This window comes from Columba livia, chromosome 22 (assembly GCF_036013475.1).
Source record: "Columba livia isolate bColLiv1 breed racing homer chromosome 22, bColLiv1.pat.W.v2, whole genome shotgun sequence".
Classification (NCBI taxonomy): Eukaryota; Metazoa; Chordata; class Aves; order Columbiformes; family Columbidae; genus Columba; species Columba livia.
Window position 1 is genome coordinate 6,726,954 of NC_088623.1, and position 16,568 is coordinate 6,743,521.

The window sequence follows — 16,568 nt, forward strand, 5'->3', positions numbered from 1 at the left end:
AAATTGTTTGTAATAAATTTATTTTATATATTGTTTTACAGAGCTAAATTGAACATATAATAAACAGCACCAAGCCAGTGAAATTTACTCTACAAAACCAAGTGTAATACAAAAAATGACTGCAATGCCTGCCTCTTCACTCCTGGGTTTGGACGGCTAAAAAAGCTAACCTAAGCCCCACAAATGCTTTAAGAAGGCTTAAGAATGTAGGCACCGGTGTTTGCAAAAACTGCTATGGCAGCAGCGAAGATCTCGTCACAACATTTTAGAAGAATGAAGGTTGTCTTCACTTTACCCCTCACTCCATGAACAGCGGCAGCAGCTGGTCATGGTCCCGCAGACCGTGAGTCCCAGACACCCTGCCTTGGCAACCACAAAAACCAGGGCCAAGAGTCACCTCCACGCGGGATACTTCCCCTCACATGGGAAAAACCTCCCTGTGTTTTATTCCTGGAGAAATCTGCCCTCCCCCTGGTTCGGTTCATGCCCACGAGTGCAGGGCTGGAACCCCGAGCGGAGTTCCCAGCGGGAGCTGAGCAGGGCCTGGCACAAGGAACCCACTTTGCAATGGCATTGGCAGCCTGCGGAGCGGGGACCGGGGCCCTGGCGGCGCGGGGAACGGGGACCGGGGCCCTGGGGGCGCGGGGAACGGGGACCGGGGCCCTGGGGGCGCGGGGAACGGGGACCGGGGCCCTGGCGGCGCGGGGAACGGGGACCGGGGCCCTGGCGGCGCGGGGAACGGGGACCGGGGCCCTGGCGGCGCGGGGAACGGGGACCGGGGCCCTGGGGGCACCGGGAACGGGGACCGGGGCCCTGGCGGCGCGGGGAACGGGGACCGGGGCCCTGGGGGCGCGGGGAACGGGGCTCCGCGCCATCCGAGCCACCCTGGGCCCGCAGAGGACGGACACAAACCCACACCCCGTGCCCGCGATGCTGAGCGGAACAGCAGCCACGGCTTCCACGGGTTCGCGGCAGCGCTGCCTCCCCTCCGCAGGCTCCACCAGCTTGTGCCAGAAATGAGTCTGGTCCCTGCTGTCTGCGTGATGAGCTGGACAGATGTTTTACAATACTGGGAAGAGCAGATTAGCAGTATCTCTGCCGAGCCTAAACTGCCACACACTGCTGCGATTTTCTTTGAAACAAACACTCCTTTGCTGGACATAAAAGAAATGTAAGTAACCAAATGATTACAGACACAAAATGCGAGGCCGGCAGCACGAACAGACTGATCGCTGCTCCTCGTGCCTGTCGAGAGGCTGCAGGAACACTGCCCTGCAATCCCTCTGAACTCGGCGCAGGGCACGTCTGCGCTGACCCGAGCGCACACACCGCAGCTGCCCAGGATAAACACGGGCGTTCAGCCCCGGTTTCCTTTCCAAAGCTGCTCCTCAATAGCCCGTGGAGCCGTTCCCTGGCTGCAGCCACAAGAAAGCGCTTGCTGAAGCTTCCTATATCTTCTATTTTCCACCCAAACTCCCCCCACCCCCCAGAAATCATAAAGCACACAGACTGCAGATTGAAAAAGTGTAACAGGGTCACAACCACCCTCCAAGCCAGCCCAGAGCACCAGGGTACGTCGGGCTGCCCTCCCTCTAGCACCAGCTTCACCTGACTCTTCCTCCTCTTCCCATGTACAAAGGCTGAAGCCGACACAGACATCTTCCTCGTTAGGAAGCACCGAGTGCTTTCATCACTGTCTTTGCACAGATAAAACCAAATTCTAACAAAATGCACCTTAACTGCCACCCTAATGTTTCCATGGGAAATGGTAATCTTCTTTGAACACATTCCCTGGTGGATGCTGCCACCAGTTGGCCTTTGCAGAATTGAGGTCAAATTTTAAACACCCACGCTTTGTCAGAGAGACCCGCAGTCCCTCGACATTAGGTACGCTTTTTTGTTTCCTTTTAAACGGTTGCTGTAGGTTTGCTTGCCTACGGAAGCCGGGTACCTGCTGGAAAGCTCGCTGCGGCGCAATTCCAGCTCAAGCCCGTCTTCTTTCCAACTCACCATTATTGCCCTGAATGTTTGTGTGTGAAGGTTCGCAGAAGGAAGAGCAAACATCCGTGCAGTCCCCAGCCCCAGGAGGTGGGGCCGTCCCCTCGCAAGGTCCGTGTCCACAGCTGCTCCACTTCTGCTGCTCTTCAGTGCTCTGAATCCGAGACGTAAGAAGGCTGAGTCCATCTCCACACCAGCATATCTTCTCCTGCTACTCTGTGCGACTCTGTCTGGATCCGCGACTCGTTGGACGCCAGGAAATCCACAGCTCTCTCCCAGACTCGCTTCATTTTTTTTCTGCAAGAAACAGCAAGAAAATAAATTAGAATCATACCCTCATCGTGCTCACAACAACTCTGGCTGCTTATCGAGGTGCCGCGAGCTGCCTCCTGTTCCCTGTGCAGACGGCAGAGGAGATTAAACCACAATTCTGGTTTAGAGGCGATTTCAGGCCAGAACACGAACAGACCGATCCTGCCTGGGGCGGGAGGACCAGACCCTGTGTCAGCACCAGTCACTGATGAGCGCCCTGAATTCCAAGCTCCATTTGTATTGCGAAGGGACTCAATTAGCAGACTGTCCTCACCCCTCCACGTGCAGGTCTCTCAGACCAGGGAGGACAAACTGAAGTTCACCTCAGTTTTAAATCAGTGTCTGGATGTTCTGGCCACCACACACACACGGATCAACTCAAACCAGCTGAAATTGCCACCAGCAGGGAAAGGAGTCCTGTGGCTGACAAGGAGTGAGGGTGGTTAAGGCTTTGCAGCACGTGCCCCCAGTACCCCGACGGACTCGTGGCAAGGGTTTGCTCTGAAAAGCACAGCACCTGTCTGGAGAATAAGGTACGGCAGCTGAGAAAGACGATGGCGTCCTACACACGTTAGATGGAGAGAAAATCAGATGCTCCATGCCCGAGCAAAACAAAATCCAATTACTGTTTGATAGGACAGTGACAACACACCTGTGTGACTACACAAAATATCAGCCCCGGGCCTGTCACATTAATCCGCAGCAGGTTAAGACACAGCCTGAGTTATGTCAAAATCCCTTCTAAACTGAAAGGGCAGACGGACTCTTCCTGCAGCCCAGCTTCCCATCACTTGTCCGCTCATGGTCCACTGCTCCCTGACTTTTTTTCAGCCGAGCTGATAACATCGCGCCGCCAGCGCTCCCCACGGAGCCGAGCTCAGCTCACCTGCTCTGAGGAGGGATGAGGCTGTCCCGAACGTGGAAAATGCCGACATAGGGGTAACGCTCCAGATTCCGTTCCCATTCCTTATAGTGGTCGTGGACAACAGCTGGAGGGCAGGAGGACAAAACAGTGAGAGACCCCAACACTGCAGAGGGGAGAAAAGGTCTACTTGCATTTACAGAGCTACGGGATTCTACCTATGATCTTCTTCACCATTTCATACATGGCTTGTTCCTCTTCCTCCATCTTCCGCCAGCGATACCTAAGGAAGAGCAGGATCCCCCAAAGAGTTATCAGACCTAGAAGAACAAAAACAAACGGAATTCATTAACTGGCAGTTTTATTTCTGCTGCTGCCTCTCCCCCGGGGCAGTTTTCACTCCCTGCTCCCCAGGCCCGCTCGGAACGGAGTCCACCCGATTCACCTTGCTCACCGGCGCAGCACCTGAGCCCCCCCGCAGCACGCGAGCACGTGGGGGTGTGGGGAGGGGTGGTCGTGAGGCCTCAGCACGGGGTCTTCCTCCCCCTAGAAACCTCAGCGCAGGCACAGGGCCCCAATTCCCCAAGTCCCAGAGCTATCTCTTGCTAGAGGCCTCCCCCACAATAATCGCTTTGGAAGCCTGTCAAGCTCCGCTGCTCCGACGATAGCTCCTTGATAAGGAAATAAAGCCTGGGGCGCCAGCGCCAGCCAAAATTCAGATCTATATTGGAGGCTTAGCATTGACAAATGCCCCTGTTACAACATGAGCTAACTTTAGTATCCCAGTCTCTACAATAAACATAACTATCCCCTTTCACCCCCACCTTGTCTGGCTGGATTATAAACTCTTCCAGTCAACACTCGTTATCACCTTGCTCAGTGAGACCTCTGTCTCAGCTGGGGCATGACAGACTACTCCAATAAAACCTCTACCACCAAAGTGCTACAAGTCATTATTAAAGAGGCTGGAAGACTCTGCAGCTTAGTGCAAGAACAGAAAGAATAAAAGAATCTTTTCGGCAGGTTAACACACTTATTTTGCAGCGCATAGTAACGGGTTCCTCAGGAATACCCAGAGAGCTAATCAGGTTGCTGATTTAATGTAAGTGTTAAGCACTCAGCACAAGAGCAGGTCTACAGGTCTCCCTCTGCCGCCAGAACAAAGGTTAATTAGAAATTAACTCATCAGCATATTTATTTCACCTCTGCTAGTAATTTCATGCGGCTGGGAGAGCCCCTGTGCGCACACGGGCTGGACTGCACAGCTAGCAGGGGACAGGCCGGTCGCTGCAGCGACCACTTACTCCAGAAGAACAGGAAAAGGTTCATGATGGCGGTGACCACGGCCCGGCGGAAGCGGCAGCCCAGCCCCATCTGCGGGTGGGCCGACTCCAGACAGAACACGTCGTCCACGCTGCGCACTGCTCCCGACGGGTCTCGGCCTTTCAGCCTGCGGGAAGAGGCAGAACAGCTTCACTGAGCAGAGCAGACACCCCGACTGCAGTCTTTAGTCAAGCCGGGGAAAACAGACTGCGGCTGCAGTAACCGGTTCTGTACGCCGCGCGCAAAATACACCGGCATTTGCAGCTCCTCTTTCCAGAACATTTTGGGACTGGCTGCTTCGCGAGGAATGGATATGGCTTTAGAAAAGGCTGCAGGGCTGGAACTCCCACCGGTAAAGTGAAGTCTCCCTCTGCAGACTCTTTGACAGCACCTCTCAGCGTGCAGAAGATTAAACTTTAAATTGGATTCCCACCTCCCAGCACAGAGAAATGGAAATGTTTACTGAGTCACTCCTCAGCAATGGCAGGGAGAGCTGAGGGCGGGCGCGAATGGCCGGGAGGCCGTGCTGTCTCCTCGGGACACACCGGCGCAGACGGCTCAGCTGCAAACGTGACAACGCACCAGCATCTGCAGCGAGACACAGGCTCACCTCGGAAAGCACTCAGGGCAGAATCCCTAACACCTGAAAATCATTTCTACACACCTGCCGCACTGCCCGACGTGCCTTTAACTCCTCTCTTTACACCCAGACCCACAGCAACGCCGTTTCCTCATCAGACACTGAGCCAACAGGCAGCAGACAACCCACGTGAGAGCCATCGCACTCGCAGCAATTGGACTAGCGGGGATTTTATTTTTTAAGCTACTAATTCATTCTGGGTTTGCAATGAATAACCCATTAGACAAAGACGTCTTCTCAATTTCCCGGCGCAGCGCTCCCAGACAGCTGCCAGCCTGTATTTGGTTACTGGATTCCACAGTGGCTGGTGACGCGCAGTTGTTGCCCACCCCCTTGTCTTATTTACAACCCAAATTCCATGAAAACATTGAAAATATGCAGCAGAATCACCCAGCGCAGAGCTCATTTTCAGCTCAGCCTCTCAGACTAGCACCTAGAAAATAATCTCACGTAGCATTTGCTAGAAGTGCCACCCGCAGGTTTTTAAGCGCTCGTTGTGCACGCCACGCAGCTTCCGCCAAAGTGGATCCAGCCGGCAGAGCTGCTAATCGTGAAAATAAAAAACGGGAGTGTATTGTATGACAAGGCTCAGGACATAAGCGTTCCTGTACAAAAATACGAATCTGAAAGTGCTGGATCCCGGCCCACCTCCAAACGCAAACCTGTCGCCCAAACTCTGTCCTGTGCCGGGAACGTGCCACGCAGCAGTAACCACACAGCAGCCGCTGCCCGATCCTCACATCGCAGCAGGAGCCGCGGATATTATTTTAGAGAAAAGCCAAGCGGCGGGAACTCACAGGAGCGACGCCCGCCAACGGCAGCGGTGCCGCTGTTACAACTCGTCTCACCAGAGATGCATTTAGCAATGTTAAAATGCAAACAAATGTTGGACTTCAGAGTTAACACAGACTAGAGGCAGCCCACGCTTCCCGGAGGAAGATAATGATGCCTGCGGACTCTGGATAACAGCCTTTCATTAGGTTATGGCCTGAACGATCTATTTTTTACCTGAAAAAAACAGCATTTCTGCGATTTCTCATGTACCGAAGAGACTGCCAGCTGAGAAACCCAGGAGGAAAAAGCCCGACTGAGGACTGAGCAACACCCTCCATAGAACGTTCATGTGAACGTGCACCGTGTGTCCTGCCGGAAAGACAACGGCCACCGGAGAGCAGACAGCGCCCAACAGCCCGTCCTCCTCTCCTGCTCACGGGGACGCGCTGCAAAGGATCCCAACGCGTGGCACGACAGCGTTTTGTGAACACATCCCGCGCGCAGAGGCTGGGAACAGCCTCCCCAGAGCGAGCCCAGTAGCCGGGTTGAGCTGCAGCTGCCCTTGGCACCCAGTGACACAGCCGATTCCAGCTGCTCTTCCCCTGCGTAACGGGGTTTGGGAGCTTCCAGGGCGCAGCACAGAGGACGTCAAATGACGTACCAGCCAACACCCACAAACACAACTTCCACACTGTGAGCTTCCACTTACTGTATTCCTAAATCCTTGTTACTGTTTAGTATCCAGTGCAGGGCAGACTCAAACTTCTGTGGGGAACTACCAGTTACATTCTGTTCAGAAGAAATCACAAGGTTACTTCTCCATTCATTTAAAATACTGAATAACATTATGTCATTACAGCGGCAGGAGCGTTAATTCTATACGCTCTGTCCCTAGGTTAATTCTAATCATAATTCTGCAAACTGGAGGAAGAAAAACGAAATGTGAAGGTCCAGCTCCACTGAAGCCTTCTGCCTGTGGCAGATGATGCATGAAACACTCTGTAAAATAACACTATCCCAGCCTGTTAAGACTAACCACTAAATACACAACATAATCTTACTGACAGTTTACCATGAAAGAAATGGAATGCTACATCAAAGCAGTCTGTTTTCTGACACTTTGGGGTATAGAAAAATCCTTCTTCTGCCCAGCCCTCAGTGAGGGAAATTTCTGGTTTCAGAAGACTGATGACTGTGGCGAAACAGCAGACCATTAAGTTAGATTTACAGGGGCTGAACCACAGAGGTAGGAGAAGATTATTTTCCAAAGAACTGCTGAGAACAGGACTGGCCAAAGGGGAAGGCAGAGAGATGGGAAAGGATCAAAACAGGATGAGGAAGTAAAACAGATGGCGAATTGCTTTAGTATCTATTATTTATTGCTTTATAAGAGACTAAGCACTGTGTTATAACAATAGCTTACTCACCACCACGTGATCCTTCGCTTCACTAACCCAAATGCATTTGCTTTTTAGATTCTCAGGGTTTCCACATTCAAAATTACCTGGTGAAAAAGTCAAAGAGAAATAATGTTTGGGAAAAATGCTATCCTTTAAAATCAGCTATAGCTCCGGGCAAAACGATTACAAGGTAAGATTTATACCGCAGGCAGCTAAGATTATGACTATTAATAAAATGCTCAGCCAGAGTGTATAGGCTGGATAAGGGCCATCGACCATCACGGTTCAGTGTGTGATCGACTCAGCACAGAGAGAGAGGACACGCTCCCGTCAGCGCCCGTTGCGGAGCACAGAACCGGGGCCCTGCGCAAGCACCCCGCAGAGCGGCTGCTCCTGCGGGCGCCACGGCCTGCGCTGCTGCCGTCAGCCTCCAGCACTGGAAACGCTCCTAAGGAGCCGCGGTCCCAGCTCTGCCCAGCGCTCCCATCACACACGGGTCCGCGTTTGTGCGGCACCGCCGCGCTGGCTCCGCCGCGAGCGCTGGCTGCCCCTGCACCGCGTCGCCAGCTGCCACGTTTCAGCAGAGGGCTGGCAATTCCTTAAGTCGCTTTGTTTGTAAGAACACCGCAGCTTACACTTACTGGCTCTGGGAGTGTCTTGAAGACAATCTGAAGATGCTGAATATTTCTACCTCAAATTCCCAATGTATCAAGTGCAAATGAGGACCACTCCAGAGGAGCACAGTGAGAGGAGTGCATTAGCTAAGCACTACTCAGAATAAAAATACACACATCTTTTTCTGTTTTTCTATTATGTGATTTTTTCCAAAGCTCCTCAAGTGGAACTGCCTGTTCCACACGCCCCTCTCTTCCAGCTGCGGCTGAAAACGCCCAGGCAGCTGGGAGAGCGGTTTGCTGAATGCTCCCGAACGCTTTAAAACGACAACTGGAACTCACCAGCTTGTACGGACAAGTAGTTATAGAGCTCGTGCAGCACGTTCATCAGCACGTCCTTCTGTTTGGCTTGACAGAACTGAAAATCAGAAACAGGTAACACACATGAACAGCAGCAACGGGACGGTGGTCACAGCAGCTAAAAATACCGAACCAAAACACCGGCGAGGGGTTTGGCTCAGCCACGCAGCGCCAGCTCGCACCGAACACACCTGCAGCCAAAATCGACAGTTCCCGCGTCCCAGCGGAGCCGGGACATCCCCAGAACGTGCCACCGGCGCCCCCGCGCCCCCCACGGAGCACAGGCGGGTTCTCTGCCTCCAGAGCACCACGGGAGACTAACCCTAACTCTGAATCCACATGAAGCTTCCTCTCTCCTAATAATACATTAGAATAAAAGAAAGGGGGCTGTACAAACACTTTCTGATGGAGCACAGGTAATTAGCCGGATTAAATCTTGCATTGTAAAGCTGAACACAGCTTTATTGCAAACCAATGTCACTTCTGTTACAACTATTAAAGAAATTGACTCACATAATTGGGAATTTAAATTTTTATCTTTCAGAGTCTCAGATACACTCCTAATTTAATCTGGCCCATTAATTCCAACTCATCAAACCACTTTTTTCTGTGAAACAATAGAACTAATAATTTTGCAGTGATACTGATATTGGTGAAGTTACCTCGAATAATTAATTACTCTTCTGTGAGAATCCCCTATCCACAATACCTGAAGATAAATAAATATATGCTTACATCATCTGTTCTTTTGTCACAATCCACAGGCAAGAGATTAACTGTGAGAGAGAAAGGGGAGGCGAATTAGCTGGCTGCAAAACAAGAGCTTTGATCAAGAAAGTAATTATCTTTTTAAAAGAAGGCTCTACGTTAAAGCCTGGCTGCTATTCTTAATCTCACTCTACCCAGCACCTTGCTATGTAAATAGCACTTGAAAGCGCTGCTTTGGTAGGCAGTGCTGAAAGCAAAACAAAGCAAACGGCTACAAATTATGAATCCTGTTCAGCTGGAAAGTAAAAACAGGGTCTGAATGTTTTAACAGCTCCTTTCAAGTAGAGGTTTCGTGTTCCTCTATGACCCGCTGATCTTTCACAATCCAGTAATGCCACTCGCTGCACGCCATGGTCACCTGAAACATCACGGTGATAACAGGGATTTAAATCAAGGCTCCCCAAGGCAAAGGCAGAGGATTTATTTCAGTTGGAGCCATCAGCTCTGCAGATTACGGCCTCTGGTCGGCAGCGCCGTCCCGCCCTGACACCCGCCAGGCGCCGGCCGCGGGTGCACCAGCCGCGCTCCGCAGCCTTCAGCACCCCAGCGTCTGAAGTACCCGCAGCTGTGCTGCAAGGTTCCTTGCTTCAAAACACTACTGATTTCTAAACATCTAACAGAAATTCACGGGCACCGGGCAGTTTTATCGGGACTACGGAAAGCAGGGAACAGCGCAAAGCGCTGAAACGCCCATCGGCACAGCGTGTGCGTTGCAGGGCTCGCACCTGCCCAACCACAGCCCAACCTCGGCCTCCCGGAGTGACGGTATTTCCACCTGCTCGAGCTGGGGAACTCTCCGGGACACACGGGGTGGTGGGGAGGCCCCTCTCCACTGCTCAGGGAAGCTCTGCCACGGCTGGAGTGCCGGTTCAACCACCGCGCTCCTCGTGTGGCCAGGAGAGGCCACAATGGCTGCGCTTGGCAGAGGCGCTAAACACTAAAAACACACAACGGCAATTACACGGACATTATGCTGCACAATGAACAATTGTAAAATGCATCCTTGGCCTAGCAGAGACGTCACTCTCCATAAAACCCACAGCTTTGAAGAACCGAAGGCCAAACTCGTTTGAAAAAAGCAGACACTTCACTCACTTTCCATGACTAACAAGGTTTCCCATGGGCAAGGGGAGACTGAAATGAGGACAGAAGCAGAGATGCCAGCTTACAGCAATGAGAATGATAAATGATGGTGATGGAAGCAATAAAGAAAAAGTGAAGAGTAAAGTTTAAAAAAAGGATTAAACCAGTGCACGTACAGTTCTCCTCTCTCCTGTCAAGCCAGCCCGACCCAATCATCTTCACCATGAGGATGCCCAGAAAAATCATGAACAGCACAAAGCTGGCGAGGCAAAGGAACTGGGAGAGGTAGTACTCGAGGCCTCTGCTCTTTCCGTCCGCCTGCTGCTTCGGGGCTGACCGCAACAAGTGAGGGCGGGAGGTCACTGCTCCCTGTCCTGCTCCCTGTCCTGCTCCCGACACCTCCCACCACCTGGCGGGGGCCGGGCCGGCGTGGCTCGCAGCCCTCGCCTGGCTCGCAGCCCTCCAGGGGAGCCGCCGCATCAGCCCCCCGCCCCAGCCCCCCGAGTCCGGCTCCCTGTCCGCCTCCTTCCCAATGCTGGGACCCAAGTCCTCCTGCCCTCTCCCAAAGCGGTAACTCGACCCCCCAGATCCCGCCGAGGTTCCCCAGTGGGTCACCTCGCTGTCCCGCCTCCACGGCGGGTTAGAGAGCCCCTTCCTTTCTCCTGCCGTGTCCCACTGAGCTCGGGAGCTCTGCCCCCCAAGTCCTCCTCCTGCCGTGCCCCAATGGCTCCTGGACTTCAGACCCACACTCTCATCACTGAAAAGGGTTTTGGAGCTGAGCCCCCCACTCCTGCCCGTGGAGGAACCCCAGAGGGGTGTGGAGCTCAGCCCCCCAATCCCGTCCAGGGACGGCCCTGAGCCGGCCCTGACGCTGAGCCCCTCGCTCCTCTCTGCGGGCAGGCTCCACGCGGATGTGGAGTTCGACCCCCCAAACCTGTCCAGGGACGGCCTCAGCCCGGTGCTGAGCCCCCCGCCTCTCTCTGCCGACACGTCCCACTGCAGCCTGGAGCCTGAGCCCCGCAACCCGTCCAGGGACGGCTCTGACCCCACGCTGAGCTCCTCCTTTTCCTCAATGTACCACTGGGGCGTGGAGCTGGGCTCCCGAAACCCGTCCAGGGACACCCCCAGGCCCCCCCTGCTCCTCTCTGCAGATGTGCCCCACGGGGACGGGGAGCCCAGCCCCCCGAGCCCGCCCAGGGCCGTCCCCAGCCCGGCCCCCCGACTCCTCTCTGCGGACACCCCCCACTGCGCCGAGGGGCTCAGCCCGCCCCGGCTGTCCCGGGACAGCGCGCTCTCCGCGCTGGAGCCGAACCCCCGGCCCGGGGGGGACCCCCGCGAGTCCCCCCCGGAGAGCCGGCCGCTCTCCCCAGCCGTGCCCCAGCGGGACGCGGGCGGCTGCCCCCCTTCCTCCTCCTCATCCTCCTCCTCCTCCTCCTCCTCCTCACTGTCGCGGGCGGCCCCGGCCGGGGGGATGAAGCTGGAGCGCTGCCGCGAGGGCGAGGCCTGCTGCGGCCTGGCGGAGCCGCGGCCCGGGCTGGGCGGCGCGGCCTGGCCCCTGCGCCTGGGCTCGGCCGCCTCGGCCTGCAGACACGCCAGCTTCTTGGCGTAGACCTTGCGGGTGGTGGCGGTGATGGGCCCCGGCCGGTAGCCCAGCGCGATCAGCTCCTTCCGGAGCTCCGCGTCCGTCAGCTCCGCCATGGCCGCGCCGTGGACACCAGGCCCCACCGGAAGCGCTCGGCGCCGCCTGGGAGCGGCGCGCCGCATCCCCTTTCGCGCGGCCATCTTGGGAAGGGCAGATGAGGGCCGGCGCCATGTTGTTGAGGGAGGCGGGGCGGGCGCCATGTTGGGAAGGTCGAGGGACGTTGCGCCGGCCATCTTGTGCGGGCGGGGCTGCCGGTTCAGGCCGGGAATGGCGCCCGGGGGGCACGGGGGCAGAGGAGCGGGGAAAGCCGAGTGCAAAGCTCCCCTGGCGTTTGGGGCCGGCCAGCGTTACCGATCCATCGCTCCCTGCTCGGGGTCGGGCAGGGGGGTTGAGCCCCTCTCGCCTCATCCCCACCAAGCCGCACCGACGTTTGGCACCTTTGGGGACATTTGCCAGCAGAAGTGTCTTTCCCGGCCACCTGCCGCCCCTACACACGTTTTCCTCGCAGTCGCTGCCAAGTTACGGTGGTTTAACTGGCACTGTCGGTGGCGAAGTTTGAGGGGCGAAGCTTTGGCTTTGAGGGCCCGAAGGAGGTTCCGCCCGGACCCCGCAGCCTCCACGGGCAGAACCAGGCGCTCGCGTGAAGATTTGTTTTGGCAAGGCAGTGATGTACAGTAATTGCTCTTTCCTGCTGCCGCCTATAAAGAAAAGTAATGAAGGCAGCTGAAATACCATGGCGTAATATCAGAATTTAATTAAAGATAATGAAAATGTAGTGATGGATGCATGCGGGATGTCTGCGTGTCGCCACTCGTGTGATCAAACGTGTGATATCGGAGCGGTGGGAACGTGGGGGTCCCTCCGGGGTGATGGGAACGTGGGGGTCCCACCAGAGCGGTGGGAACGTGGGGGTCCCTCCGGAGTGATGGGACGTGGGGATCCCACCAGAGCAGTGGGAACATGGGGGTCCCTCTGGGGTGATGGAAACGTGGGGTCCCTCCGGAGTGATGGAAACGTGGGGTCCTGCTGGAGTGATGGGAACGTGGGGATCCCACCAGAGCAGTGGGAACGTGGGGGTCCCATCAGAGCAGTGGGAATGTGGGGGTCCCTCTGGGGTGATGGAAACGTGGGGTCCCACTGGAGTGATGGAAACGTGGGGTCCTGCTGGAGTGATGGAAACGTGGGGTCCTGCTGGAGTGATGGGAACGTGGGGGTCCTGCCAGAGCGGGACCGCAGCAAACATCTTCATCACCTAAAACCTCCTCAGGAACGGCCCTCCTGCCACGCTGCGCTGCGTCTTGTTCAGGGCACCAGGCAAAGCTCGTCTGGCTCTTCCCGATCTATGCGAGAAAGCAGCAACGAGATGCTGGGATCTGTTAATCTGGTTTGCACCAACAAATACAGACTTAGCAGAGGCCAGGCAGCCCATGAAAAGAGCAAACTCCGTTCCGATGGAAGTGTGAACGTGCTAAGCTGAGCCTCCCCTGCTCACTAACTGGAAAGCACAACCGACTGCTAATAATTTGGGGCCCTGTCTAATGTAAATACAGAACTAGAATATGCTCTTAGTACGCGGTTTCTGTCAGCTCACGGCTTTCCGTTTGCAGCAGCTCTGCCTAGACATGCAGACGTGCGCTGGCATCCGAGCCTGGGCTGAGACAGGCTCGTGAATTAAGTGAACTCCTTTTGCTTTGGAACAGAAGAGCAACAACAACAACCCCCCCGACCTTCCAGCTCCTTTGGTGTCTGGGTGCCAGGGATGTTACACCAGGATGGACTTTGGCCCAGCGGCCTCATTGTGCAGAACATGGGAGCGCTGTTCAGGAGCTGGAGGGCTGGGGAAAAGCTGTGATTCTGTCACAGAAAGGAGGCTGCGGCACCAACGCGCAGCAGGACAGACTGTTCTTTGTGCACAGAATCCACAGCCCTGTCCCTTCCCCCCCAGGCAGACAGCCGGAGCAGCCCTGCTGTCCCTGGAAGGGCCTGGGCACCACCAGAAGGCAGCAGAAGACAGCCCGCAGTCTTACAGCCCCACGGACAGCACCTCTCTGTGCCCATCACCCTGCCCGCCAGGAGGCTGGTGGTGGAATTCCTGCTTTTCGCAGCCCCTTCGTCGTCCCCGCGGCTCCGGGCAGCAGCAAAGGCTGCCGGGCGAGCACAGCCCTGCTGATGCTGCAGATGGGCTGCGATGCTCAGGGATGCTCGGCTGCGGAAAGCCAATTTCCCAGCCCACGGTGCAGCTCTCGAGTGTCTTGGCTGTAAATATCCCGAGCTGGATGTGGGCAGGTGGGACGGCGAGGAGGAGACAGCCCCCACCTTCCCCACGAGCCCAGAAGCCGCCTGGGCCCCGCTGGCAGTGACTCATGTGCGATGGAAGAGCAGGCGTGCCGCGCCGTCTGCTGCTCCTCTTGAAGCATCCAGGCAGGCCTGGTGTGAGCAGAGGGGTGGAAACAGCTCTGCAGCATCCTCGCGAGGTTCCTGCGAGGGGAGCGTGCTGCACCCCAAAGAGCCGGGACAGCGGGTGGACCTTCCGCCCGACCGAGGGGCTGCTGCAAACACCCGCCAGCCCGGCCCTCGGCTTATCCCGTGGCATGTGGGCGACAGTCCTGCGTATGTCACCAGGGGAAGCGACAGATCTTGCTCGGAGCCGGCTGTGCCAATTTAACACCCTGTCACTCACAGCCGCGGAACAGGTGTGACCCAAGGACACTGGTTCTCATCCTCCCGACCGAGTGGCGTGTCCTCAGCCTGCCGAGCTTCTCCTTAGGTTAGAAAGTCAGTGCTGCTTCCGTCCTTTTCTCTTCTTCTCCTCTTTTCCCTGCCTCTTTTCGCCAACTGTTCAGCTGCTCTAGCTGCCACAAAACTCTTGTTCAGTTTCTGGAGCAGCAAAATCTTCCTCCCTGCTCACAGGCACCGACTGGGTGCTGCTGGCTGCCAAAGCGCCTTCCAGGCGCTGTGGGTGCAGCTCTGCCCTCCAGCTTGGAGACCGCTTTGCTTTTTAACAAGAGATAGAGCCCTGACAGCAGGAGCAGTGGCTGGGAGGATGGTTGCGGTCCATCCATCCCCTTCCAGCAGAAAAACATCTGCTTCTTTCCCACCACTCCAGGCTGGACGGGATTTCCTTCCAAAAGCTGGAGGCCCCTTGCACTTTGGTGCCTGTTTGGACAGGGCAGCAGTTGCTCCAGGACAAAGGGGGGTTCGTGTGGTTACTGTCACAACCAGCTCTACATCGCTGAGCTCGCGAGGGCCGGGCTAAAAGCAGAGCTTTGCTGCTGCAGCTTGTTGGGTCCAAATGTAAGAGCAGTGGGAGATATTCCAGCACAGTCACCTTGGTGTGTGTCCTCGTGGAAGTCTCCAGAGCATCGGCCCCACCATCACGGTGGTGGGAAACGGGCCAGGAGGCGAATCCAAGAGGCTCATGTTCACCTTCCTTCTTGTTGCCGAGGGGCAACGTTCCTGCTGGATGGCACCGGGAGCTCGGGTGACAGGGCAAGAGGGGACGATACAGCGACCGCTCAGACCTGCCCCGGAGCGTGTGGAGGGTGGTCGGAGCAGTTTGCCCTTGAAGGGGAAACTCTCCTTGTTTTCCCATGGAAGGGCAAAATTAAGCCTTATTTTGCCATGGAAGGGCAAAGGTTTGGGTGTCTCAGAGGCAGGGCATCGCCAGTGCCCTGCTGAAGCAGACGGTCTCCGATGGCGCTGGGCGCTGGTGTGAACGCGGAGTGGCTCCTCCGCTGCTTTCCGTGCCGGGTCTGCGCAGGTATCGCTCCCCTCAGACCGACTTGCGCTGGCTGAGCTCCTGTAGCCCAGCAATACACACAATTCCTTCCACTTTCAGCCTAATGGAATGTATTATTTTCTCTCTTCCAACCACTCAGACTCGTTTATAGCGATTTCAGAGCTCCAACCTGCCGCAGCAGTAATCCCTGCACATTTTGAGTTGCACTGAGCTGCTCGGTGCACAGCCTTGGAGCGCACCATTGAATCAAACGCTAAAAAAGCTGGAATCCACTGGGTGTTGCATTATACATGGGGAGGTTTCTCTCCTCCTCGGGGATGGCTCGCAGCAGAGAGCACACCGAGGAGTGTTGTTCCAGCACAAACACATTTAAATGAGCCACAGTCAGAGCAGAATTTGTGTTAGGTTGGGAGGCTAAAATTGGATTGAAATTGGACATATTCACACACATACCATGGATCTCATCCGTCCTTACTTTACATATGTTGGATTTCCTGCTGCCAGTATAGAGGAGCAGCTCTAAAATAAGCCCAAGGTATGTGGAGGGAGAGCAATATGTTCAAGTGGAATTACGATTTCACCTCTGGGTTTGCGGGAGAGGCAGCAATAGGGCCGGAGCTGTGTCTCGATCCACATCCCGGCTGTGGGTGGGGTGTCCATCACACCGTTATTGATGCTGATACCGCCCGGGTGGGCCGGGGGGTCAGCAGCACCGGCGGGAACTGCAGACGGGGTCCTGCTTTGTCCTGGGGTGTGGGACGGGGTGTCCTCCCCTCCACAGCAGGGCCTGGGGGACACCTGGGTCCCCCCAACACTCCTCACCCTGCGCTCGTGTCACCAGTTTGCCTGGGAAACCCTGTAAATATTTGCCTCGGTTTCCTGCAGTGCCAAAAAGGAGGGCTAAAACTCGTCAGGCCCACAAAGATTAATTACTTGGGCTTTGCGAGATGCTTCGCCCTGCTCAGAAGGACAGCGATGTTCCCTGGAGCTGGAAACCCGCCCTCTCCTCTTTCCCGCACTCGCCGCTTGCCATCTGCTGAGAGGCGTGCGGAA

General features: G+C 55.8%; 1 protein-coding gene across 3 annotated transcripts; it reads right to left on the minus strand.

The window, feature by feature from the left end:
- Nucleotides 1-3: 3 nt before the first annotated feature.
- LEMD2 (LEM domain nuclear envelope protein 2) lies at nt 4-11,913 on the minus strand. Of its 3 annotated transcripts, none has more exons than XM_065039102.1 (10): nt 11,257-11,913; nt 10,311-11,193; nt 9,019-9,059; nt 8,266-8,341; nt 7,337-7,413; nt 6,619-6,698; nt 4,477-4,622; nt 3,391-3,492; nt 3,197-3,299; nt 4-2,295 (listed from the first exon to the last, which is right to left on the minus strand). In XM_065039102.1, the coding sequence occupies exons 1-10, from the start codon at nt 11,896-11,898 to the stop codon at nt 2,145-2,147; spliced, it is 2,301 nt and encodes a 766-aa protein (XP_064895174.1). In that variant the 5' UTR covers nt 11,899-11,913; the 3' UTR covers nt 4-2,144. The 3 variants fall into 3 exon arrangements, with proteins under 3 accessions (XP_064895174.1, XP_064895172.1, XP_064895173.1); XM_065039100.1 differs by having other exon boundaries at nt 10,311-10,466; nt 11,580-11,904; XM_065039101.1 differs by lacking the exon at nt 10,311-11,193 and having other exon boundaries at nt 11,580-11,904.
- Nucleotides 11,914-16,568: the final 4,655 nt, after the last annotated feature.

What these genes read in the sequence shown, in the direction of transcription:
- LEMD2 (XM_065039102.1), bottom strand. Translation starts at nt 11,898, where the DNA reads ATGCGGCGCGCCGCTCCCAGGCGGCGCCGAGCGCTTCCGGTGGGGCCT. An exon ending in GTGACAAAAGAACAGATGAT is followed by an intron (nt 8,342 to 9,018) that starts GTAAGCATATAT and finishes TCTGATTTTCAG; the next exon opens with TTCTGTCAAGCCAAACAGAA. An exon ending in AACAAGGATTTAGGAATACA is followed by an intron (nt 4,623 to 6,618) that starts GTAAGTGGAAGC and finishes CTCTTCCCGCAG; the next exon opens with GCTGAAAGGCCGAGACCCGT.